Source organism: Girardinichthys multiradiatus, chromosome 2 (assembly GCF_021462225.1).
Source record: "Girardinichthys multiradiatus isolate DD_20200921_A chromosome 2, DD_fGirMul_XY1, whole genome shotgun sequence".
NCBI classification, from domain to species: domain Eukaryota; kingdom Metazoa; phylum Chordata; class Actinopteri; order Cyprinodontiformes; family Goodeidae; genus Girardinichthys; species Girardinichthys multiradiatus.
The window spans coordinates 19,582,797-19,607,963 of NC_061795.1; the positions used below are offsets into that span (position 1 = coordinate 19,582,797).

At 38.1% G+C, this 25,167-nt stretch overlaps 1 protein-coding gene across 1 annotated transcript in view; it reads right to left on the reverse strand.

Moving 5' to 3' along the window:
* Nucleotides 1-216: 216 nt before the first annotated feature.
* LOC124877994 (PDZ domain-containing RING finger protein 4-like) overlaps nt 217-25,167 on the reverse strand; it is a 98,023-nt gene continuing 73,072 nt past the window's right edge. The window contains exons 4-8 of the mRNA XM_047381708.1: nt 19,210-19,308; nt 13,793-13,855; nt 9,490-9,591; nt 8,601-8,729; nt 217-6,102 (exon numbers count right to left, since the gene is read on the reverse strand). Coding sequence (XP_047237664.1) covers nt 4,633-6,102; nt 8,601-8,729; nt 9,490-9,591; nt 13,793-13,855; nt 19,210-19,308 — 1,863 coding nt within the window. The 3' untranslated portion in view covers nt 217-4,632. The remainder of the gene's footprint in view (nt 6,103-8,600; nt 8,730-9,489; nt 9,592-13,792; nt 13,856-19,209; nt 19,309-25,167) is intronic.

Genomic DNA, 25,167 nt, shown 5'->3' on the forward strand with positions numbered 1-25,167 from the left:
AAACATTTCACAGGTGTCAAGATCCAAGAAGATCTGTCTAGTAAAAATAACTTCTCTCTCAACAGGGATATTCTCGCCAGGTTCTCGTCCCCCCACCCCACCCCCAACTGCTTTGTTTTTCCAGAAGCTCAACAACTTGCAACTTCACTGAAAAGCAGCAATGCGCTTTTAATCCTTTGTCAGGGCCTAAATAAAAACAAGCATACATCTAAAGGCGATGTCATACCAAAAACAATAATTTATTATCATTTGCTTTGCAAAGATTACCATCATCACACATTTCACCTTGCTACAAATGGGTCACATATGCATTACTCCATCAGACGTTAATCCAAAACGTACAGGTTTAAACTTCAAATTTACAATACTGAGTTTAAAAATGAGGCATTTCAATGAGCACTGTACATAATACTGTACTATAAAGACATTTGTTTAAAAAAAATGTTTTGTTTCCCCAGTTCTAAAGTGTTCTGAGTCCTGCTCAGTGGCAATCATCCAAACACTAGTTCAAAGGGCAAATATCATTAAATTTTAGAGCCAGAAAACCTAAACATTATTAAAGTTAGAAACAAAAATAGATCCCAATCATTGCTTTTTCAAACTGGACAATTAATTTTAAAATATACTTTTCCTGAAGCAAAAGAGCCTTGAAACCATGTTTCTGTAAAATGGAAAGGCACTTCCATATATGGATGATCGCGTATTGTCTGAAGTGACGGAGCAAGACCATTGTTGTAAACAGAAAACTGATTAAACGGCAACAAAAATATCTTGTTTTATATTCTGAGGTGAATGTGTGTTCAGCAATAAAAAAGGGAACTCTGTCTCATTTATCCACCCTGGCCTTGTTAAAAAGTACAATTAGTAACATGTTAAACTGATAGAAAATATGGATAGAGTGAGCACTCTTACTTTCCTCAAAGATTCTTTGTACAGAAAAAGTGGGCGAGATTTATGAAAGAGATGAAGAAGCAGACTTCTCAACCACCTTAAACAGTGTTTCCTATTTTTGGACAAATATTTTGCAATAATTGTAATGTTAGCTTTAATAAGAAGGCAGCCCAAGGCTGGGGGATAACAAAACAACACAGTAAATGCCACTGCCACAACAAATAACTAGCAATGAGTCGGCAGCCGGACCACTAAGGTGACAGTGGATGTTGTTTGTAAGAATAAAGTTTCTCAGGTAAGAAAATGTGTTGTTTTACCATGACTTTTTATAGTGTGATCCACAGTATGTACCATTAGCTTGGGTGAGTTGTTAGGACCACAGGACATGTTAGTGTGAAAAATTACCTTACAGTGTTAAAGTGATGTGATGGAGAATGTCTTTGAAATAACAAGTAAAACATGATTTGATTATGTGTCGAAAATTCATCTATTCATCGTTGCTATGTCTCTCAAATGCAGTGCATGGTTCGGTGACAAAAATGTATTCAAATGTCACAGTGGTGAGGGAAAAAAAAGGTAGTGTTGATGCTCGTGCACATCAGAGTAACAATGCTGGTCAGAACTGGAGCAGAAATCTTTATGTCTGTTAAAATTGCCAGAGTGACAGAATTTTAGCGTTTTTAAATTTACGTTTTGTTGTTAAAATGGGGCATTCACCACTGTGGTAAATTACAGGCAGACACGATCTGCCACAGAGAGCTATTGAATCTTCGGGTAGTGTGCCGGCTTGTAACGTCTCCAAGGCACTGCCGCTGTTCCTAACTTGACAAATAGCCAAATATATTCATTTCATCCTATGAATTCTAATTCCAGCTGGAATTCTATCGCTACTTTCTTTTTTCTTTGGTGACCATCGTGTAATACATAGTGTGTTCCAGACGTAACACCATCACTCTTCAGCACATTTTGGCTGCATTCTGCTTCGTTTCTTTCTTTCATACTTCTTTTCATTTTTCTCCAGTTTGGACCTAGATATTATTACAACTTTCATAGGCTATAAACACATTTGAAATACATTTGAAAATTTAAAGTTGATAAAATAATGATATATGTCCCTTAAATGTAACTGGAAACATAATTCAGGAACACCTTTACAAAGTCTTTTAAGAGTAACCAAATACTCCTAATATACATGATACATTGTGAATAAGGCAGAAAAAAACCGCTTAGCTGCACAGAGATAAACAAATAAAAATAATTTGTATTTAAAATAAGCTCAATCCACCAATCGTTGAGGTTAGACTTTTTAAGGCTATGATGAGTAAAGGAACTTTAAACCAATGTATAAAAAACCCCAGCATGTAAAAGGTACAGTCATGTTTATCTGTTATTGAATATGTATAAAAAAGATATCTTTAAAGAAGAAAAAATCTGATCACAGTTTCAGAATTTTAATGAGTTTCTAAAAGACAAACAAGAAACCACACTGAAAACTGAATCTGTTCTGAAGAATTATTTAATACCGTTTTGAAATCATTCTCTCCTGCTCTGCTCTGCTCAGGTGGTGTTTGATGTGCTTTCTGATCAAAGCTGACGCTTTTCCTGTAGGAGCTGGGATATTTTGCAAGAACCCATCTGTTTGGCAAAGCAAACAAAAAAAGATGAATCCAGAGACTAAACAATCCCTACAGATTGATATGTAATATGCATGATGAAGAGTGTTTTATCTTATAACTGCCGAATGCTTTTGTGAAGTAGAGTTTCATTCACTTCTGTGTTTTCTGATGCACTCTTTCAGTTGTGGTGTGTAAACTAGCGCTCTAATGAAATATGAATGATAATAATAATAATAATTCCTGTTATAGTGTAAAAACCTTAAAAACTGAAGAAAAAAATCAAAAGCCGAATTTTAGAATGTATTTGTGTGTTTTGAACTATTACATTCACAGTTAATACTGCAAACCCAAAAAGCAAAGCCAAAAGCTTGGAAGGGGATCAGTGCTTCATTTTTGATAGTTTCTCAGAAAGCTTTGATTTTCTCCAATAGTTTACTGACATGGTGGTCCGTAGCAACTGGCTGAGTCTACATGGTTTTTTGTAGACTTTCCCCTGGGAGTTAATGGCCTCCTGTTTAAGAGGGTACAGGTCCTACATTGCTGACAGACACCAGAATAAAACAAACAACAGCTTGGCTGCAAAATGAGGAATTACTTTGTTTTTTAACATTAGGTCCCAAATTGTCAAAGATAGTTCTTAATGTTGCAAAAGTTTTTGTTGCTTAAACTCTAACAGAGTTATTTCTTTTGGAGATTAATACACTTTGTAAGCCTAGTTTGTTTAAAAATATATGACACCTTCCACACTCATTGGCACCCCTTGTAAAGACTTGTTAAAATCTTTAAACTAAATTGATGTTTATTACAGAAACATACAGAAAGAAAATCCAACATTTGAGTGCATTCATTTAGTGGGAAAAAATATCTCATAATGAGAAACAATGGCACCTTCAACAATTCCTTTTAAATAATGGAACTGACACATTCTTTTAATGTATACCCCTCTGTTTTTTAATTAATCAGAGCTTCTTAGACAGTAATCCATTACACGTGTTTTCCCTGACTTTGCCCATGTCCATTATCCACTCCTCAACATGGCGAAGACAACAAAGCAAGTCATTCAAGAAAGGCATTTGTATGTTGATTTATATAAGTCAGAAAATAGGTTAAAAAATGATTACTAGCCGTAACTTACCCACAGCCACTGTCAGAGCAATAATTTAAAAAGTTAAAAATGTAAACTGTGACACAGCTTGAGGAAGACCCTATATTACCTTATGACCAAGCAGAGAAAAGAGAATAGCAATTAAAGTATTTTTTTAAGAGAATTACAGCAAAGGCTGTCATTTTGGGGTCCACAAACCTCAACCCAAATTTATTATAAACATTTATTATTTAGTACAGTTTTACTAGGGGTGCAGATAATTGTGGAGAGCGCTATCCATATGAAATACATTTGTTGCTACAAATATGTTAATAGCTTCTTATAGAAACAGAGGAATTCAACTGCAAAATATACTCAAATATACTAATATTTACTGTGAAAGAGCATCAGAAGGAGACCAATTGTTCAGAATCTCTTTAATTAAGTCAATATTAACTAACTTCCTCGACATTCATGATTTGAATATTTCAGAAATTATTCCCTAATCAAATTTAAAAGCACTTTAGTAATCAAACTGTTAAGATTTATGTAGCTTGGTTAAACTTTTGACTTACTGGATTGTTTTGTACTTTCCAGCTATCTGACAACAAAACAGAGGAACCTGATCAACTTCAGCTCCACAACACAGACATATAAAATCTGTTGACTCCAAAAAATGCCTTGAAATCATAAGTAAAAGAAACGTTTCCTACTAATTATTGAGAGCTTTGTCAAACAACCATCATGAAATATAGAGTCTAACATAAATATGAAAATAGAATTGAAAAGATAAACATGTTTAGTGTGAAGTATTAAAATAATTGTCATAGTTTTTTAGAAAATGTAATTTTTCCCAGGTCATGTGAAAAACAATTTTGAAAAACATCACAAAAATGTCATGACGCCACTGATAAACTCTTTAAAAATGCTTTTTGGGATACAAAGAGTGAAAAGTACTCCTCCGACTGTCCACTTAAAAATGCCACATTTAACGAGGCAATATGTTTTACCACATGGGGTAGAATGTAGGCGGTCTTTGTCCTATACAGTGGTGACTGAAAGGAAGGCGTTGTGCACCTTTGCTCCCTCAGGGGCTTTAGTGCCATGAGTCATCAGCTCCTGGATGGTCATCCAGTTGTCCAAGATCTTCTTATTGCGTTTCTTCAGCATCTTCTTGTGGCTGAGTTCTATAATACTGACTTCCTTGCGGCCCTCGCTGCTGCTTTGAGGGTTCTCCCTCAAGCTTTCCAGCCGACTACGCTGCATGAATTCTCGCCTTCTCCTCTGTTCTTTGGCCCTGACCAGGTGTTGCTTCCTTTCCTCTTTACTCCAGTACCTCCCCATCTTCATCTCACTCATTGCATCATCATCTGTGGTCATTCCCCCACTGCGCTCCTCTTTAATCTTTAAGGCCCGCTCCTTCAGGATCTTGTCTCTCACAGGCCTCTTGGTTATGTAGCGGGTGCCATCGCTCCGGATCTTGACCTTCCACTCCATCTTGGGCTCATTAATGGGCCTCTGGGGCTCTTTGCAGACACTAAGGAGGCTGAGCTGACTCTGAGCATACTCAACGGCTGAACGCTGCTGGATCAGCTGCATGTAGCTTTGGTAGTGGCGGGCGTGAGCTGGGATGTTGGCCTGCCTCTGCTGGGAACTGTGGGAAGGAGAGAAATAAGGAATCCGAGAAGTGCATTGTTTTAACTTCCTTTTACTCTCCTCATCAGCCTGAGGTGTCTGATCTGACTCTGAAGGGTTGCTGTGGTCAGGGCTGCTGCTCTTGCCCAGAACGATGGTTCTACAGGTTGGGATGGGGCTGGGGTTAGGGGAGTGACCAGGAGCAAGCCCTCCATAGAGGTTCCTCTGGTTGGTGAGACTAACCATTCTCTGCAGAGAGTGTTCTGGGGAGCGGTCCATTGCCAAAGGAGTGCTCCGAGAACTCTCTGCAGTGTTGTAGGCACTGGAGCTGTCCTTGTCAGACTTTTCCATCCTCTCATTAATTTCAGTCAGCTTGCTCTTAACAGACTCTCCCTGGTTGGGGCTTTGATTTTTGATGGAGGTTGTAGCACGTCCCATTAATGGAGACTGCTGACTCTTACGCAGCTTATGGGCCTGCATGATGTTCTGACACTCAAGTTCGATGCTGCGTAGCTCCTCATTGAGCATACGCAGCTCATGCTGCACATCTGTCTGCTCTGCCATGCTGCACTCAATTGTGCTGCGGCGGCTGTAGAACAGGTCATACTCGCCGCTGTTGCGTATCTGACACTTTAGCTCCAAAAGTTGCTGGAAACGATCTCCCTCCGTCTCGTCTTTGTCCTCATCATTGTCCTCCAGTCGTTTGCTACCACTGGCACAATGTGAGTCCTGACTGTCTCGTAGGCACCGGGACAGACGTCTCTGGATTTGGGCTAAGACGTTATGGTCCGAGTTTTCCTTTCTCTCTTTTACACTTTGCAGACTGTCCTTTGAGTAAGAAAATGTTGAACAGGAAGGTTTGTCATCTTCTGATTTCTGAAAGTAAAAATACAAAAAAATAAGAAGAAATGAGGGCATGATGCTTCCAAAATTGAAACTGAATATTTTTTAGCTATTTTCCTTTTTTTTAGATTTTCAGGCACAAACAGAAAATATAAAAATAAAAATATCTTTACTAAATGCAATCCCAGGTATTAGCTGGGATACTAATAGCATATTCTTTTGTGGATCAAATCTGGGTTTTCCTCAATCTGAGCCCTTTTTTACCCTTGACAATAAAGTTCACAGTAAAAGCAAAAGGTTGCAAATGCATTTCTGTGTCATGTGACCTACTCTGCCCAATGCAATCAGAAATCCACAGATAGCTCTCGGTGTAGGAGAGAGCTGCGATTAGAACAGCTGAAACACTTCTCATTAAAATTTAAGACATTTACAACAAATAACAAATTTCTACCATGTATGTTGTGTAGATAAATTATCGAAAGTGAGTTTACTGTCAGCCTGCTATCCAAGTCTTAAGCTGCATGTATCATTAAGGAAAATGTTTGGCAAGAAATGATGAAGCTATGCACATCTTATATTATATTATTTTATTAAAACTGATTTAACCCATGTTGCAGCAGAGTAATAAGGTAGAGAAACTCCATTCGACACAAAATATTTGTATCTGCTGCAGTCAAAAAAAAAGGAAGAAATGTCATTGGTGAGTGAGATGTAATTCTAGTAAAAGACAGTGAGTTACTTTTCCTGCAGTATAAAACTACGGACCTTAAAGGCATATACATGGCATTGATTTTATTCACTTGATCAAGTATCAGACTGGGATTCAGTATTGGCCGATGCCTATCTTGAATGACTAGGACTGGTTTTGGGGGAATAACCCTGATCGAGGCATCCCTACCAGTGTCCTTACTGACCAGCTTTATTGTATTCAATAAATCCATGACCACAGAACTTGATGCTAGATGACCAATCATTGAAGTTGCTTAAGCTTTTTCATTATAGTTGTTTTTATAGCAATGCTTGCAGAGAAAATTGAATGCAAAATCACAGCAAGTGCATGAGAAAATATTGGATGGTGAAAAAATTCTATCAGTCAAAATTTTAGTTTAGTGAAATTGTTAGGATTGTATACTATGACAGTTACTGTTTTTAAGCGATAAAAGTAAAATTTGTGTCTAAAACTTGTGGAAAGCTTATCAATGTGAGAAAAGAGTGACACTAAGAAAGAAGGCTAGCACGGAAACATGCAAAGATTTCACTTCTGGTGACAAAAATGAACATACTGCAAAGCATTTGGAGCAACAATATCTGAGAAAAAAACAAGCTGGATGAGAGTCCTGTACGCAGTCTATCCTAAAATCAAAGTCAAAGTAAGCCTGTTAAAGCTTGCATTAGCATATGTTGAGCTTGTGGGATGTTTTACAAAGCTATTAACTGAAATATGTATTTGCTGTTGTGGTAATGGTGATATTCTGTCACTGATTTCCCAAATTAGTTTAATTAGGGAAATAGCTGACAGCTACCAGAAGCTTATCTGTCCTCTGAACTGGAGCTGATTCCTAGTCTTGATCCAAACTATTCTCAGCATAGCAAATCATAGGATTCACTAACTTAACCTGATGAATACAACCATTGTCTTTTTTTTTTTTATCGTTAAAGCTTATATTGTCTATTTTTTTGTAACACATAGATCCCCACAGTTAATTTTTGCCAAAGTAAAGCTGAAATGTGGACTCCTGAAATGAGATACATTAATATGTTCTGGTGAGTTCAGCCGCCACCAGTATATCTGCTGATTGAGAAATCTGTTTAATCCATTCAATATGATTTATTCTCTTTCAGTTTTCTTCTGTCTAGCATCAGTTTATAAATGTGGGAATTTTCCTAACAAAATAATTCTATAAAGACACTACAAATCACTTATTAAACCCTGTGTCTGTTATAAAAATGTATATAACATGTAAAAACCTGCAGGATTTTTTTTTCAAAGACTCTTTTAAGAAGGGAGATAATAAATGAATATAAAACTCACACTGCTTTCTTCACTCTGCAGTAAGGGCAACCCTATTGTGCATCCTTCCAAAAGGTACATGTAGGTTTTGTGTGTGTGTGTGTGTGTGATTGTTTTACAGCTCTCATTCTTCAGGGATGGTCTTGTTTCTGCCATGTCTTTGAAGTTTCATTTGTATGGATTTTCAACGAATGCTCTCATCCCACCAAAAGAGAATTTTAGATTATGATTATTAATGTTTGGAATTTAAATGGTTCAGTAGTCCCACTTCATAAATATTCATTTTAATAACTTTTTTTGCTTTGTTTAAGGGACAAAGCCTGTTTTCACCCAGCCTTGCAAAGGAAGTCATGGCAGAGTTCATTTTCATTTTCAACTAACTTTGTATTTGTTTATACTAGAGAGCTTTTGTCATCTTCACTGGGTGCTTTTTTCCATTAAATTGAGGGAAATCCCTTGTTTATCAAACTAATATCTGAAAATATTGCAGTGTTGCACCAAGACATTTGTTGCCTCTGACCTGCTGCTTTTCCTGCTCCTCTTGTAAGGCAGCTAATTCCATCTCTTCCCTCTGCTGCTCCTCCAACATTTCCATCTTCAGCTGCTCCAGGAACTCGCTATGCTCATCATCCAGCCAGGCCTCTTCCAGCTGGGGGTTAGAGCACAAGGAAAACGCATGGGAGAGGAACAAAAAGGGGGTTGGAGGGAAAAAGAAAAAAGGGAAAAGCGTGATTTTTCACAGCCCAGAGCCTGTGACAATACAGTGCCTCAAAACAAATAGCTGGATTTTCCAAATGGGTACACAAATGGGATTTCCTGAAAAATGCCTCTGTATGGGTTTAAAATAGGAAACTGCAGCTGTGTTTGATATTTAGCTTTGTTAACAACAAAACTGCTGATCTTTAATTTGGGCCAATCCAGTTTGATGGCTGTAAAACCTTTGCTTTTGACCTTTTACCTTTGAATCATCGATCAGGCTGTTTGATGTGAACCAAATGACATCCATATCTGATGACTTCACATTTACTACTGGTAGAGCTGCTTAATTACAAAAAGCCTACTAGTGCTTTTCCTGCTCATCTGCACTGCGGCAGAGTCCTTTTACTTACCCGTCCCTGGCCTTGGGCCTGAACCCACTCCACATTAGCATGCCATTAGCTTTTATGGCTTTCCATTGGAAGTCAATTACAGTGGTGCTACATAAAAATAAAACATGATGAGGTGTCCCAGCGGTGGCCTCCAGCAGATGAAGTTGTATGCTTGGTGGGATGGGAGAGGTTGGCCACCCGGGAATGGTAAAGCTTGCTCTGAGCAGATAATGTAAATGGCAAACCCACCTAGTTGGATTTCATAAATTGTTTGCCTTTAAGTCAGCTGACACTTGAATGTAAAAGCGCAGTGATTCTAACCTGCATCTCAGGCCGAGCCACCAGTAGTATGATGTTCCTGAAGTCATCACTGGAGAGACCAGCCATTGCTTCTTCTCTGTCTTGTACATCCTGGCCGTTAATCTGCAGTTGAAATAATATGATTACCTCACTCATATTAATGTTAAACACATGCAAGAAAGAACATCCACTAATATACAAGACCTTAAAAACAATAATAAGCTGGCCAAAAAGGAGATATCTTCTTGAGGAGAAAGCAAAGACTCACTGTTTTTCCAAAATATGAACCAGGATCCAAGCTTTTATCATGAAAGAGACGAAAGTATTATACTTTTCACCAAGGTTTCAACAGTCAACATGCATCCAGCTCCACCACTGACAAGTGGCTTTCATCTTTTTTCCTTCAGAATAACGGTCCTCTCAGCGGTGGATAATGGGGTCAGAATACTGGTCCGCTTCACAAACATGTGCACATCCTGGCTAAACTCATGCTAGGCTCAAGTGGGCAATTGGCCCAGTAGTGCTTATGCATCCATTCATTTCATCCTTATTACAATTTGTTTCTTTTCCATTTGTAACAAAGATTATTTTAAACGTTAGGGTGCAATTGCATAAAATATGCTGTTTTTACAGGACGACCCAAAATCTGAAGCAACTCATGGAGTCACACTCTTCTTCAGACTCATATCCCTTTCTGGCAGACAGGTTTCCATCCAGAACACTTTGCTGCGCAATATTTACACTCTGTTTTAAAACAATCCATTGACATTTTTGTTAGGGTTGTAGTTACTTGTACATAAACAAAATGTGCAGGAAAGGTTGTTCTTCTAAAATGTAAGGCAGCTCTGCCCACACACCAACAGCTGTGCAAGGATAATGCGCATTGCAGGTCACATGACACAGGTGGAGAATGAGTAAATTAGATTTGGATTTTTTTACTATTTAGCAAGGGTTTGCAAAATCATAATCAGTAACAGTTCCCTCATCTGTAGAAAAATAGTGCAGTGAGTTTGTAGAAAGTCAGATATGTGCCCTTAATTTAGCTGGTTTTAGCTATGTAAGACATCTCAAATATACATGATTTTATTCATAGTATTAACCATCTACACATCCTATAGAAACTGTTGTTAAGTTTGTCACTGTATCAAACATGGCACACATCTGTGCTTTATCAGGTATGGTATCGGTATCGTACAATTACTGGAATCAAGGTACTCCAAGGTTTTAAAACCACGAATATTTCTACAGTCTAAAAGCCCTTTGAGTGAGATGCCAGAGAGAGCAGAGTTTCCTCTGCTGCAAAGAACATAGAGAAACAGCTCTGCCTCTAACCCACATATTGCTGTTGAGAAGAAAGCTCCTATATTACCCTCATAAACGAGAAGGACACACTCAACTGAAATATTTCTGGTCTCAAAAACTGAAATGACTCAATATAGAAGCATGCATATGTCTACATATTTTATATAATTTTAGCAGCATGAGGAATAAAATGTTTCTTTTCTGTTTAAAAAAATGATCATAGCTGATTTTTGATTTACATTTTTGTGTACATGTCCTCTTCACTCTGAATCTGTGGTATTTTAAAAAAAACTTTAGTAAGGTTTTACCATATTCAGTTGCTTATTGCCATTAGGGTCTTTTCACATTTGTTCATGGATTGAGTTTCTTTATTTTGTTCTCCCTGCATTTTTGTTTTGACTTTTATGTTAGTGATGGTCTTTAGTTCTTTTTGGCTTTTGGTTCATGTAATTAGTCATCATCCCTATTGCCCCTGCTCAGGACTATCGCTCAACTGTTCAGCATTCCTCTAAATAGACTCACCTGGTTTCAATATCCCTCACACTCCTCCTGAGTATTTTAGCTCCCTGGTTGTTATTGCTCCTTGCTGGATTCTTCTCTTACACTCATTTCAGTTTGATGATCTGTTCCCTTCGTTCAAAAAATGTAATTTTTAGATTTTTTTATTATTAAATCCTTAATTGGCATAAGCTGATTTGTTCTGCCTGCATGTGTGTTAATAACTATTACAAACCATGACATAAGGTTAACTCACTGAGAATCTCATACGAGACCATGGCTACTCTGGTACTCTGGTAGTTGCACAGAAGTTATCATGACAGACATAAGATCAGCTGATAAAGTCAGCAGCATCCATTAACTTAGCATAGTTACATGGATGTTTTTCAGTGGAGAAGCAGCAACACACTTAACAACAATGATGTGACATCTGTCTACTACAGGTAAGTGAGCTTTTACTGACAACATCACATAAGCTTACTTCAAACAATCTGAACTGTCCCTTTAAGTGGGATACAACCACAATACTAATGTAGACCATGTAGTGTGTAAAGCTCCTTAAAGCTGATCTAATAAAAGGAATCACAGGCGTTGATTTTAATGAAGTATCTGAAATTCACTGCATGTCGGCAAATTCCTGTTCTTAAATTATTTAGATCATTATCAGTCCTTGTTGTTACTTTACCCCTGCTTTAAATCTTTAAACTGCAATAGAGAACATAGTTAATCTATTTTGCTTTTGATTAATTATCTGTCGTTTGAATTATTTCAATACTTATAAAGCGAGTTTGCATCGTTGTGGAAAAGCAGTGTTCACGTTATTTCCCCTGAACACATACACAGCAAATTCATCAGTGTTAAAATGCTGGTGTTAGGCTTTTTCAGAGTGAAGTGTTGATGTATTGGTGTTAATTTTGGTAGTATCAACTCTCCACTAATGAAACATAAGAGTGTTGGTGTCAAATCACGGAGTTGACGGTATTTAACACTAATGAGTGACACTTTGAACATCCGGGTACTTGGACAGGTACCCCCCGTGAAGGAATTTGTCAGCAGCCATTTTCACACACTCACATGGTGCATGAGAAGGAGAGACTGGTGAGTAAAATTTCACAAATTAGTCATCATGCCATTGCTACTTTTATTAAAATGTGTTTACACTGACTCGTTGTTTCTAAATTTGGGGACAGATTAAAATTTATTGGCATTTATAACAAGTTTTCGTTGCCATTTTTTGCTAACTTTAAGCAGACCTGCCCGAACGTTAGCGTTTATTTCATGTCATGTTAAGACATCGTGGGTTAATGTTAAACTAAATTCCTCTCTAAAATATAGTTTTGAACAATTTAGGTTAAGTAGCCAATTAATTTTGAATGTTTTTTCTAACCCTCCTCGGTCGTGTAGTGGGTGTTAGGGTTAGGGTGAGGGGTTAGGGTTAGGGCTAGGGGTTAGGGGGTTAGGGTTAATATTTAACACTGTAAGAGTTTATTAGACAACACTGTCACAGTGTTAATAATTTTATGTCATCCTATAATGTTAATATTTAACACCGTAAGAGTTTGTTAAGCAACACTGCCTAGTGTTAATAATTTTAACTAAATAAAAAGTGTTAATTTAACACTTTGCCAGTGGTTCCCATATAAACCCTGGGAAAGTGTTCACTTTAACTCTGAGGGTGTTAAATTTGCAATTTCAGATTTGCTGTGTAGAGGTGAAAAGTTAAGTCATTTTAAGACAACAATGAATGCATCAACAGAAATGAACTGCGAGTCACCCTGAAGATGCAGCAGAGCACAAAGCCACAATAGATTTAATGTGCTGCCATAAACTGAATGTTGTGTTTACCAAGTTATGTGGGCAGTGCAGAGAGCTTAGATGTATTAATTAAAGCAGAAGAATATCTGCATGGTCATATGTGAAAATGAAAAACAGTCATTAAAGGACAATGTTGTTTTATCTGTTGAAGGCACATACATGCAATTATCAAAACAACTAAAAAGGTGCTAATTTTTGAGCTTCTGTTATGACTGAAGTGAGAAAAGTAAAACTACAATCATTACTGAATCTGTAACAATAAATCCTGAAGCAATCAGTCCCTTTCTCAACAAAACAACCTCCCAACACACTATAATCCTCACAAAGAGCTACATTTCACCATAAGGCCAGACAAATGCTGCTCTCTGCTCTCAGGACTGAAGGTGAAGTTAGAGGCTAATAGCAGTCACAGCCTCTGAGCCATTACACAGGAGGCAACGAGCTGCAACACAGGGCCCTCCTGAAGAAGAACCCTTAAAAAACCCCTGGTGGAGCTGAGTCGGTAACTAAAACAGCCAGGGGGGCATTTCTTCCCCTTTAACAGTCACAGCGGGGGCAAGTTCCCACTATAATGTTCTGCCATTAAAAATAAATGTGCTCTCTAGCTGGAAGACACTGGTTCAGTAAAACAAGACAAAAGAAAAATATTTTTGTTAAGCTAAAGGAGAACTGGTATGTAGGAGGTTGGTGAGAGTGTGAAATACTTCACCTGTAAGATACGATCCCCTTCTCGGATTCGTCCGTCTCTCGCAGCAATGCTGTTTGGACTGACCTGTACATCAAACAAAATGCTTTCACCCTTCATGTTCGGGAGAGCCAAGGAGCACACCATGAAATATTAGAATTTTTAGTTTCTAGCTAAACATTTGTTTCATTGTGCTTAGAGAAGCTGTCAGAAGTTGTCAGCTTTTGAACCTCTTTGAATCATGTTTTAAAGCATTTCAAAATTCACATTAAATCCACTGTTTACCCTTGCAGTTGTTAGCTGCAACTGTTTCACTCTTTTTTTCCAGAAGCACCTGCAAAGAGCATATCCAGTCTTTGAGCCCACTACAGTACACAGGGCACTTGCTCTTCTTAGAAATAATGCTTCCCAACAAAGGGGCAAGACACTCTTCCATTCCCCAATAATCTGGTATTTGAGGCAATTCGTTTCACTTTCTCGAGTCACACTACAACTGTGTGGAGGCTGTGGTACTAAGATACTCCGTCTTCATGATAGTTCTCTCCCACACTGAGGAACACTAATTAATCATAAAGCGAGGTTCCTAGGAAGGAATCATGGAAAGACTGGAACAGTAAATAGCTAGAGTGCCTTGCAAAGGCACAGGATTTTGTATGATGTCTTTCATTTGGATCTTTAAGGATAGAAATCTAAAAAGTATAAAAATCTAAAAATCTGAAGAGTTTGGCATGCATTTGTATCCAGCCAACTTCATCCTGATACCCCTATTAAAAGCTACTGCAATAAACTGCCTTTCGATGTCCACTAATAAGTAGAGTCCACATCTGTTTAATTTAATATTAGTATATATCCAGTTGTCCTGTCACGGCCCCTGAAGTTTGTTAGGGAACATTTGTGAACCCAGACCCAGACAAGTCAGGGATAAAGTTGAGGAGTTTTAAGCAGTTAGGTTATAAAACAATATCCCTAACTGTGAACACTGAACACTATTTAATCCGTTATGTGAAAATGGAGATTTTCTGCCACAGGTGGAAACCTACGGAGACATGGCTCCCATCCTAAACTGACAGACTAGGCAAGAAAAACGTTAATCAGAGGGGTATTTAAAAAGTTCATAGTACAGATGAGCTGAAGGCTTACACAGCTCAGGAAGGAGAATGTATTGATAAGATAATTTTCAGTTCGGTACTCCATAAACCTTTCCTTTACAGAACAGTGAAAAGAAGAAAACAATTGTTGCAAGAAAGCCACCAGAAGTCCCTTTTATAGTCTACCACAAGCCATGTGGGGGACCCAGCAAATACAGGTCCTTCTCAAAATATTAGCATATTGTGATAAAGTTCATTATTTTCCATAATGTCATGATGAAAATTTAACATTCATATATTTTAGAGTCATTGCACACTAACTGAAATATTTCAGGTCTTTTATTGTCTTAATACGGATGATTTTGGCATACAGCTCATGAAAACCCAAAATTCCTATCTCACAAAATTAGCATATCATTAAAAGGGTCTCTAAACGAGCTATGAACCTAATCATCTGAATCAACGAGTTAACTCTAAACACCTGCAAAAGATTCCTGAGGCCTTTAAAACTCCCAGCCTGGTTCATCACTCAAAACCCCAATCATGGGTAAGACTGCCGACCTGACTGCTGTCCAGAAGGCCACTATTGACACCCTCAAGCAAGAGGGTAAGACACAGAAAGAAATTTCTGAACGAATAGGCTGTTCCCAGAGTGCTGTATCAAGGCACCTCAGTGGGAAGTCTGTGGGAAGGAAAAAGTGTGGCAGAAAACGCTGCACAACGAGAAGAGGTGACCGGACCCTGAGGAAGATTGTGGAGAAGGGCCGATTCCAGACCTTGGAGGACCTGCGGACGCAGTGGACTGAGTCTGGAGTAGAAACATCCAGAGCCACCGTGCACAGGCGTGTGCAGGAAATGGGCTACAGGTGCCGCACTCCCCAGGTCAAGCCACTTTTGAACCAGAAACAGCGGCAGAAGCGCCTGACCTGGGCTACAGAGAAGCAGCACTGGACTGTTGCTCAGTGGTCCAAAGTACTTTTTTCGGATGAAAGCAAATTCTGCATGTCATTTGGAAATCAAGGTGCCAGAGTCTGGAGGAAGACTGGGGAGAAGGAAATGCCAAAATGCCAGACGTCCAGTGTCAAGTACCCACAGTCAGTGATGGTCTGGGGTGCCGTGTCAGCTGCTGGTGTTGGTCCACTGTGTTTTATCAAGGGCAGCGTCAATGCAACTAGCTATCAGGAGATTTTGGAGCACTTCATGCTTCCATCTGCTGAAAATCTTTATGGAGATGAAGATTTCATTTTTCAGCACGACCTGGCACCTGCTCACAGTGCCAAAACCACTGGTAAATGGTTTACTGACCATGGTATCACTGTGCTCAATTGGCCTGCCAACTCTCCTGACCTGAACCCCATAGAGAATCTGTGGGATATTGTGAAGAGAACGTTGAGAGACTCAAGACCCAACACTCTGGATGAGCTAAAGGCCGCTATCGAAGCATCCTGGGCCTCCATAAGACCTCAGCAGTGCCACAGGCTGATTGCCTCCATGCCACGCCGCATTGAAGCAGTCATTTCTGCAAAAGGATTCCCGACCAAGTATTGAGTGCATAACTGCACATGATTATTTGAAGGTTGACGTTTTTTGTATTAAAAACACTTTTCTTTTATTGGTCGGATGAAATATGCTAATTTTGTGAGATAGGAATTTTGGGTTTTCATGAGCTGTATGCCACAATCATCCGTATTAAGACAATAAAAGACCTGAAATCTTTCAGTTAGTGTACAATGAATCTAAAATATATGAATGTTACATTTTCCTCATTACATTATGGAAAATAATGAACTTTATCACAATATGCTAATATTTTGAGAAGGACCTGTATGTGGAAGAAGCTGCTGTGCTCAGATAAGACCAAAACTGAACATTTGGCTTTCAAAATGCAAAAAGCCAAATGCTTTGTGTGGCATAAAATTACCACTGCACATCACCCTGACTAAACCATCCCTGCAGTTAAACATGGTGGTGTTAGCATCATGCAGTGGCGATTTGTGTCTTCAGCAGAGAAGAGAAGCTGGTCAGAGTCGATGGGAAGATGGATGGAACTAAAGATGAGATGAAAACCTGTTACAGGGTCCAAAGGACTTAAGCCTTGGGCAGAGGGTCACTTTCTAGTAGAATGACACTAACATTCATTCAGAGTTTACAGTTTACGGTCATATTCAATAAAACTGAATATTATTGAAAGGTTCATTTATTTCATTAATTGTATTACAAAGAGACTGATGTTTTCATGCCTTCATTTCTGTTAATTAGGATGATATTCTGCTTACAGCTAATAAAAACACATCATTGAAGATTAGAATATTACATCAGACCAATAAAAAAACTTTTTACTATGGGACTGTGAGCTTAATGAAACATACATGATTAATACGTGCTTAAAGGTAATTTTCAAAAGGAACTTTTAATCTAACAAACGAGCCTTATCTGAATGCATATTCTAATTTACTGAATATGACTGTAGATCAAAAATACTATAAAGTGTACACTTAAGGGGCTGAATGCAAATGGTGCTACACTTCTCATAGTTTTTATCTTTTAGCAATTTGTGAAACCAATGTATCACTTTTCTTCCATTTTAGAAGTATTCATCTATCACATAAAATCTTACTAATAAACATAACATTTTCTGGCAGTTACGTAAAAAAGGTGAAAAGGTTCAAGGGTTATGAATACTTTAGTAAAGCACTGTAACTAGAGGTAACTGGACTGTAATCAAGAGTCTTTTCAGCAGTTATCTTTGGAAAAATGAAATACTGTAAAACATTGGATTCTATTATCTAGTAAACGGGCAATAGAAAACCTAGATTTTAAAAGATCTGTTTGTGTAAGAACCACCTAACATCCTGTACACATTCAGCCGGCTCATCTTCATGCAGCACTCTCTTCTTACATTTTGTTTAAACTAAATAAACACGTAGATCGCTGTCAAAAACCAAAGCGTGTTGAGATTTATATTCAGCTCAGCTCTGAAAGCCAAGATCTTACATGGTCAGAGAAACGTTCAAATGAATGCTGGAGAAAGTTGAGCAGAATTGTGAACAGTATTTGAAAAAAAGTTGTACAAAGAAAGGGAACAAGTCATTTTCTTTATGTCAGAGCTGACTTGTTCTCAGCTCCTCTGAGGTTAGCTGAATAACACACCACACCACAAAAACACCCTTGGTTTATTTATTTTGGGTTTTTTTTTCCTTTCTTTGCTTACTGGTCATTCCATCTTGGCAGCTGACAGCAGAAGCATGCAGTTAGATCATCTGTTTGGTAATGTAATTTCTGTCTGATGAGAGTTCAATTTTGAAGTACTGCAAGCACTAAAGAGACCTGCTTTGCTCACATGAATACTAAACTAAATCATAAATTGGTGGATGAATATTAAATGTCACATCTGATTCAGGCTGAGAAGCGCAACATTGCACCAGGGTCTTCTGATCTGGATAGATGATTGTTGGTTTCTACAACAGAGTTTAAAATGTAAATATGAGACTTCAAAGAAATGAGAAGTTAATAGAATATGCATAGAGCTTTTGCCCTGAGAGGTTTAACATTTTCATATTTCAAACAGCTAGCAAACATACCTTTGGTATTTGTGAAAAAAAAAACAGCAAACAGGCGAATGAGAGTTTATATGTCTCCTATGTTTTTAGATGGAGAAAACTTTGAGAATAAAAATCCCCATTTTGTATCCATTTAGTAATGTTAATATAAAGAAACTTATTTCTATATATTGGCTTGTGATGGATTGGCGACTTGTCTAAAACCTCCTGCCTGTTCACCCGTGAAGAGAGGGTTGTGAAGGGGGTCACGGGTGACACCTCTCAAACCAAGCCAAACAAGCCAAACAGTTCCATTAATTTGATTTAAATTCAGTCCAAATCCATATAATCCAGTCAATTACAATCAAGCTATACCTTATTTAGTTGCATATGGTCCAATCCAATCCAAATTATATGATGTAAAGCTAGATTCAGCTGATTATTATATTGGTAAATGTTATGAAAGGAAGCACAGCCTGCTGTGGTACATCGGGCCATTGACTTTACCGCTGTAAACAACATATTTTGTAGTAAACTGTGTTTTCTGCTTTTATTTGATATTTTAAGTCAATTTATTGTATGTATTGTATTGCTTATTGCCTGTTTTAACAATTGTGTATATCTGTCTAAAAAGGTCTATCTTTGTGTGCAAATGGGATGTGCATGTATAAAAATAAATAAAAATGAAAACTATAATCTGCTGCTGAGCTATATATATGAGCATGTAAATTTACTAAAATCCATGGACAACATTTTCAGCTGTTCTACAGTAGTTCAAACACAGCCTTTAAATGTCTGTAACCCATGTACTCACCTCACTGACATAGATGGCCACATCCTCATCTTCATCTGTCCTGTAGCACAGAGTGAGGCCTAATTTTTCTTGAGTGCTGAGACGACAAAGTTCAACTTCCTATGGAGAAAAGGGGAATGCAGCACTTTAAACCAACGAGCAACCTGCCGGGATGAGTAGTAGGACTGAAACATTGCAGAAGTCTCTGACTAATCTTGAAGTACAGTAATAACAGTGACAAACAAGTGGCTCCATACATTGTCCCCCTAAAGATTTATGAGCTTCTCATAAAATATTTTGTGATTTAAGTCTGGATACAGAACTTTTGACTGAAAGCTTTTTGAGCGTTCAATCATAAAACACTTTCGAAGCTTGGAGAGTTTCTCTGCAGAGACTTTCATGAATGTCAGGTGACCTCAGTATTCTTTTCTTCAACTTCTAAACTTTATAATATTATACCATAATTCTACTTATTTAAATGTCACACAGATATTAAGCAATATTTAAGTAGTGATTGTGTTTTTTGGGGAAATGTGGTGTTTTTTTTCATGTAGTTTTATAAATATTTTGCATATGTTATGAAACTTGATTATTTACAGATGTTCATCTTTATCTTTTTATTTTTCTCCCGAAGGTTCTCCATCATTAAGCCACTTTAGTTCCACTCTGCACTTTCACTTCTACCACAACAGGGGAAGCAGCCAAACACCAAACTGCACTAGCCAACACCCCATTTCCAAAACTCTGAAACATATCAAGGGTGTTTGAGGGAATCAAGTGTGAAATGGCCTTCCCTCCCAAGGTCTTTATTAGAGCAGAAACACAACTTCTTTCAGCTGCAGGAGCAAAGTGGTTGAGTGGAGAGGAGGATGGAGCGAAGCAGAGAGAAATGAGGTGGCAGTAAGGACTCTGGCAGGACTCACGGGTCTTGTACAAAAAGAAAGAGATCCATTTTGTCTGTGACAAGTGCAGGTTGGCTGGACACGTGTGTTAGATATGGCATGGCTTTAGGTATGTGATGGGGGAAGGGGAATGAATGTAATGAAGGAGAGGAAGAGGAAAAGGCCAACATTGTGTTGGCTTCTGCTTTTTAGTGGTTTATAACTCTTGGCTTCTCAGAAACACAGCATTTTAGGCTGGAATACTATTATATTTTCTCCTTTTACATCCTTCTAACATGTCTATGTTTTACAGGTGAATCTCTGTAAGTAAGAATAACATAAAGAAGGTAATTTGTTTCAGTAACTCAATTAAAAAAGTAAAATTCATATATTACCTACCATCCTTTTCAGTACATTGGAATACCTGTCCCAATGAGACTCCTTTGTCAGATTAAAAGTACCTTTTGAAAATAATAACCCTTAAGCAGGTATTAAACAAGTTTTTTATTAAGCCTACAATTCTGTGTTAAAAATATTTTTTTATTGGTCTGATAGAATTTTCTAATCTTAAATGTCAAGTTTTCATTAGTTGTGAGCAGAAAATGATCATAATTAACAGAACAAAACCCCAAATTCAATTTCTTAGAAAATTTTACTACTGCAAAAATATACAGAAATATGGCCCTTCTGAAAAGTATGCACAGTAAATTTACTGAAATGCAGTGCTTGGTGGGGAATGAATTACTGCATCTATGCAGTGTGACATGGTGTGGATTAGTCTGTGGGTCTGCTGATGTGTACATTGTTAGGTATTGTATCTCTAATGCTGCTCTCGTCAATGCTCAATAATTTATTTGTGGGGTTTAGGTCAGGCTAGTTTGCTGACCAATCAAGCTTTGTCATTCCATGGTCATTAAAGTTAATATTGGTGCTTTTGGCAATGAGGGAAGGTGGCAAGTCCAGCTGGAAAATCAATCATTGCCATAAAGCTTGTTAGCAGACGGTGGAAGTAAGCGCTTTAAAGTTTCCTGGGAGATGGCTTTGGACTTGTTAAAACACAGTGAACCAGCACAAGCAGATGACATTGCATCCCAAGTCATCACCAACAGTGGAATGTTCACACAGGACCTAAAGATGCTTAGTTGCATGGTTTCTCCAGTCTTTGAGAATTTGATTTCAAATGAAATGCTAAACTACTTTCACCTGAGCAGTAGTCCAGTTCTTCTTAGTCTCAGATGCATCTGAAGCTGTTCCTAGTTCCAAAGCATCTTAATATAAGGAGCACATAAGTTGTAGCCAATGTCCAAGATCCAGTATGCATGTGTGTAATCGCTCTTGCAGCACCCACAACAGCCACCGTCTATGCCTTGTAAGTCTGCACCAAAATTCTTAAATGGCCTTTCTCTTCACAATCCTCTCATGATTGCAGTTTTTCCTGTTGCTTCTGCATCTTTTTCTACCACACTTTTGCCTTTTACTCAACTTTCCACTGATATGTTTGGGTACAGCACTCTGTAAAAACCTTTTGTGACTTCCTCTCCTTGTGGAGGGTGCCAGGGGTGTCTGTTGGACAACTGTCATTCATGAGGTCTTTCTTCCCCATAATTGTGTAGGCCATAAAATGTATGTATTAAAAAACCTTCCCTTTTTTAAATTCTTAAAAACCCCACATTATTTTAAGATAAATTCAATCTTGAACTTTTATGAGTTGAAATCATGAAAATTAACTAAAATAAAAGCTGGCAATATACATGAGATTCTCTTTTTGAAGCAAATTATTGAAACAAATGAACCTTTTGATGATATTTTAAATTTTTTGAGATGCACCTGTAAATTTTTACACAAACCCTTAAATAAATCACTCAGGTGTTTTTGGAATTAGGTTCCTGCAGCTGCTCACTCCACTGCACACACTCAACCTGAAAACCAAATCCATGAATAAACACAAACCCTGAGTTTAAGTATACTCCACAGAGCATGCACAATTGGAAACAGAAAAAAAAAGCTTAAGAGGAAAGATGTCATCTGACTGTCATTTGTTATTTCATCTTTTTTGAACAGCCTCTACATATCAGGGATAGACAACAACTTTAAACCCCAGCTGATGAATGAGGACATGAATAAATACACCTACATATGATGCAGTCTGGCTGCACAAATTAAGTCTAAAAAATGAGTCATTAACTTTATCAAAGATGTTTTCAATTGGTGGAGTTGGTAGGAAAATTATTAAACCAGCTCCAGAGGCATGAAGGCAGTCGTGGATGTAATTGGAGCTATGCGCTGAGCACATCTTGCATGCTAACATGGCGTGTGAAGTTGTGGGATATCAGTGGGAGATACTGAAATCACTTACAATGTCTTGGAAATGGCTCTAAAAATAAACTCACATAAATTAGCTGTTGGTTGTGAGGTAAAGAAGAGGTGTGAGCAGGTGCTACACAATCTCTGTCTGAAAAACAAGCCCAAAGTTACTTATGACTAATTAATGACTGAGAGTAGTGCAGGAGACCTGCAGATTGCTGCCTTTCCTACATGCTTAATGAAGCACAGTCTGTGTGTTTTTAACGATGTGACCCTTTCTTCTCCATCAGATGCTTTCAAGCTTTTTTGCTTTAAGAAAATGTTGTGTGAAAATACGAAATAAACACCCACTCGCTCAGATGTTTCGGTAAAAGGTGTCTGCATCCTGAACCATCATAAACGCTTCCTCTGATCTCCATCTCTCCTCTTGCCTTTTTGATTTTTTTCCCGTCCTGTTTCCTGGTCGAGCTCTCTGCCTCTCAGATGGAAGATTGTAGTGAGGAACGGGACGAGGGCTGACAGTAAATTAATGGCTGTGATGGCATGATTAAGGGGAAGATTACTGCCCACCATCAAAGCACATCTGATGCTGTCATGATAATCGCGCCTTTGATTACTGGTAATTGAAAAAGCAGTCGCCAAATGTGTTGATGGCTACCACTGGCAGAAAGGGAGGGAAGACTGTTTCCAAGCTCAGAGTGCTTTACTTCCTCTGAACTCACCAAAACTAATCAAAGGGACGGTTACTAACATGGCTCAGTGGCAACACACTAATCAAGGAGTTTTTATGGAAATTATGTTAGGCTGTGAAATTGTAGCAATAAGGAACAGCCCACAAACTCCAACAATCCGATAGAAGAGCAAATATTTTATATACTCCTGCTGAGAGTTACAACAAGAAGATTAAATTAGAGTTATTATAACCACAAGCCTCTCAATTTGATCGCCTTTTTCCCTCTGCAATTCCACAAACCAAGACTTCAAAGTTAAATCTCATGTTTTTTTACATGAATTCTGAAATGATTGAACAGTGGATCTATGATTTGAGCTTAAATTGTATTCAAATATTTCACATTGGTCTGTATTCATAAGGTATTCAATGCAAAATAAATCAAATATCTGTAGAGTTCCAAAATGAACAGGAAGGATCCATACATCTGGGTTTCCCTCCTGGACCGGATATTCTGAAGTTCTGTGTCTGCTCTGGGTTATTTCATTCCATCCTACATAAATTTTTATACAAGGCAGAGACTAAACCCCAACCCAGAGGAAGCAGTCCACCTTCGGCTGGCCTCAGACTTGGAGGAGCTGACGTTCATCCAAGTTGCTTCACATTTGGCTATGAAGTACTCCAAAGCACACTGAAGGTCCTTACTTAAAGATACCAACAGAACTACATTACTGGCAGAAAGAAAGGACCCGGTAGATGCAGTACACATTTTTCCCGTAGAGAACTAGGGCAGAGGTCACTTTCATCCCTGCCATTTCACAGTCAAGTGTGAATCCTTACAAGAAAATGACAAATGAAGGCTCAAATGACAACATGCTTTGAGGTAATCTAAAAAATATTGTAAATGTACATGACGCTTTGTAGATAAGATTTTCACTTTGTCCTTATGCACTATCCATTGGCCTCATGACACCAAAGACTTATGGCATATTTGGGGAGGTAAGACTGCGGTCAGTATGGTAACCTTGATGGAAAGTCTCTTTAGTCAGTGCCAAAGAGTCAAGCAAATCCTTTTTTCAGTGAATAGAAATGGTTATTGTCAAGAATATATATATAATAATATAATATTAAATCCTGTCATTCACCAGTTTTTTGTGTCATTGCTTCACCCAAAGGACTGCTTGTCCACTTCTCAAGTTCTCATCTTCTTTAGGTTGGCAATCACCTACTCCACTGTGGTGAAGCATTGTGAGATATAGTATTTTCCTTTAGTTTTCCTTTAGTTCACTCTAGTAATCCAGGCCAATAGAACCACTATAGGCAGCAAAGCAGCACAGCAAATGTGCATGGTCACAGTTCTTGATCTAAAAGAAGGAACAGCATTGATTCCTGAACTGCTATCAGAACCCATGGTTCCCACCTAATATAAGACGGGTAGTTGCAAGAGCCCTGGATAAAGTTGCATTCTGGCCAACTTTAGCTGTGCACTAAAGAAATGAATTAATACACAAATCCAATCCTAACAAAAAAATAAGTCATTTATACCTTTTTTCCCAATGTTGACCTCATGTCTGACACAACATGAATTTAAGCATCGAAAGCCAGGCTTAATTTCCCCCAACTGTACAATCCACTCTGGAAGTGTTATAAAACAGCACTCCAGTTTTTTAGGGCGTAATAATCCCTTCACTCAACCAGCCGTCTTGGCTCTCATTTCATGTCCCCCCCATATTTCATTCAACTTGCCCACATTAACATTGCCTTTTACAGTGCCTTAATGCGGGGATGTTTTCTAAATGGGCTCATTACTGAGTGGAACACAGTTTGCATGATTTGTAGCCACTTGATTGACTTTTAAAAGAAAAGTATTGACTGTGTAAACAGAACAGCTATACAAATGTAGAAAAAACAGATTTTTGTATACATGATGTAGTATCTGTAGTCCAAATACAAGCACATTAAGTGGATCTTACGCAGACATATTCGTTGGTCCTGTATGTGTGCAGCTTACAGCCAAAGATAGCAACACAAATACATGAACATTTTATTTTATACACTGGTGTATAAAGAAAGCTCAGAAATATTTCAACACTATTAACTTTCATTTTCATTGGAGAAGTGATG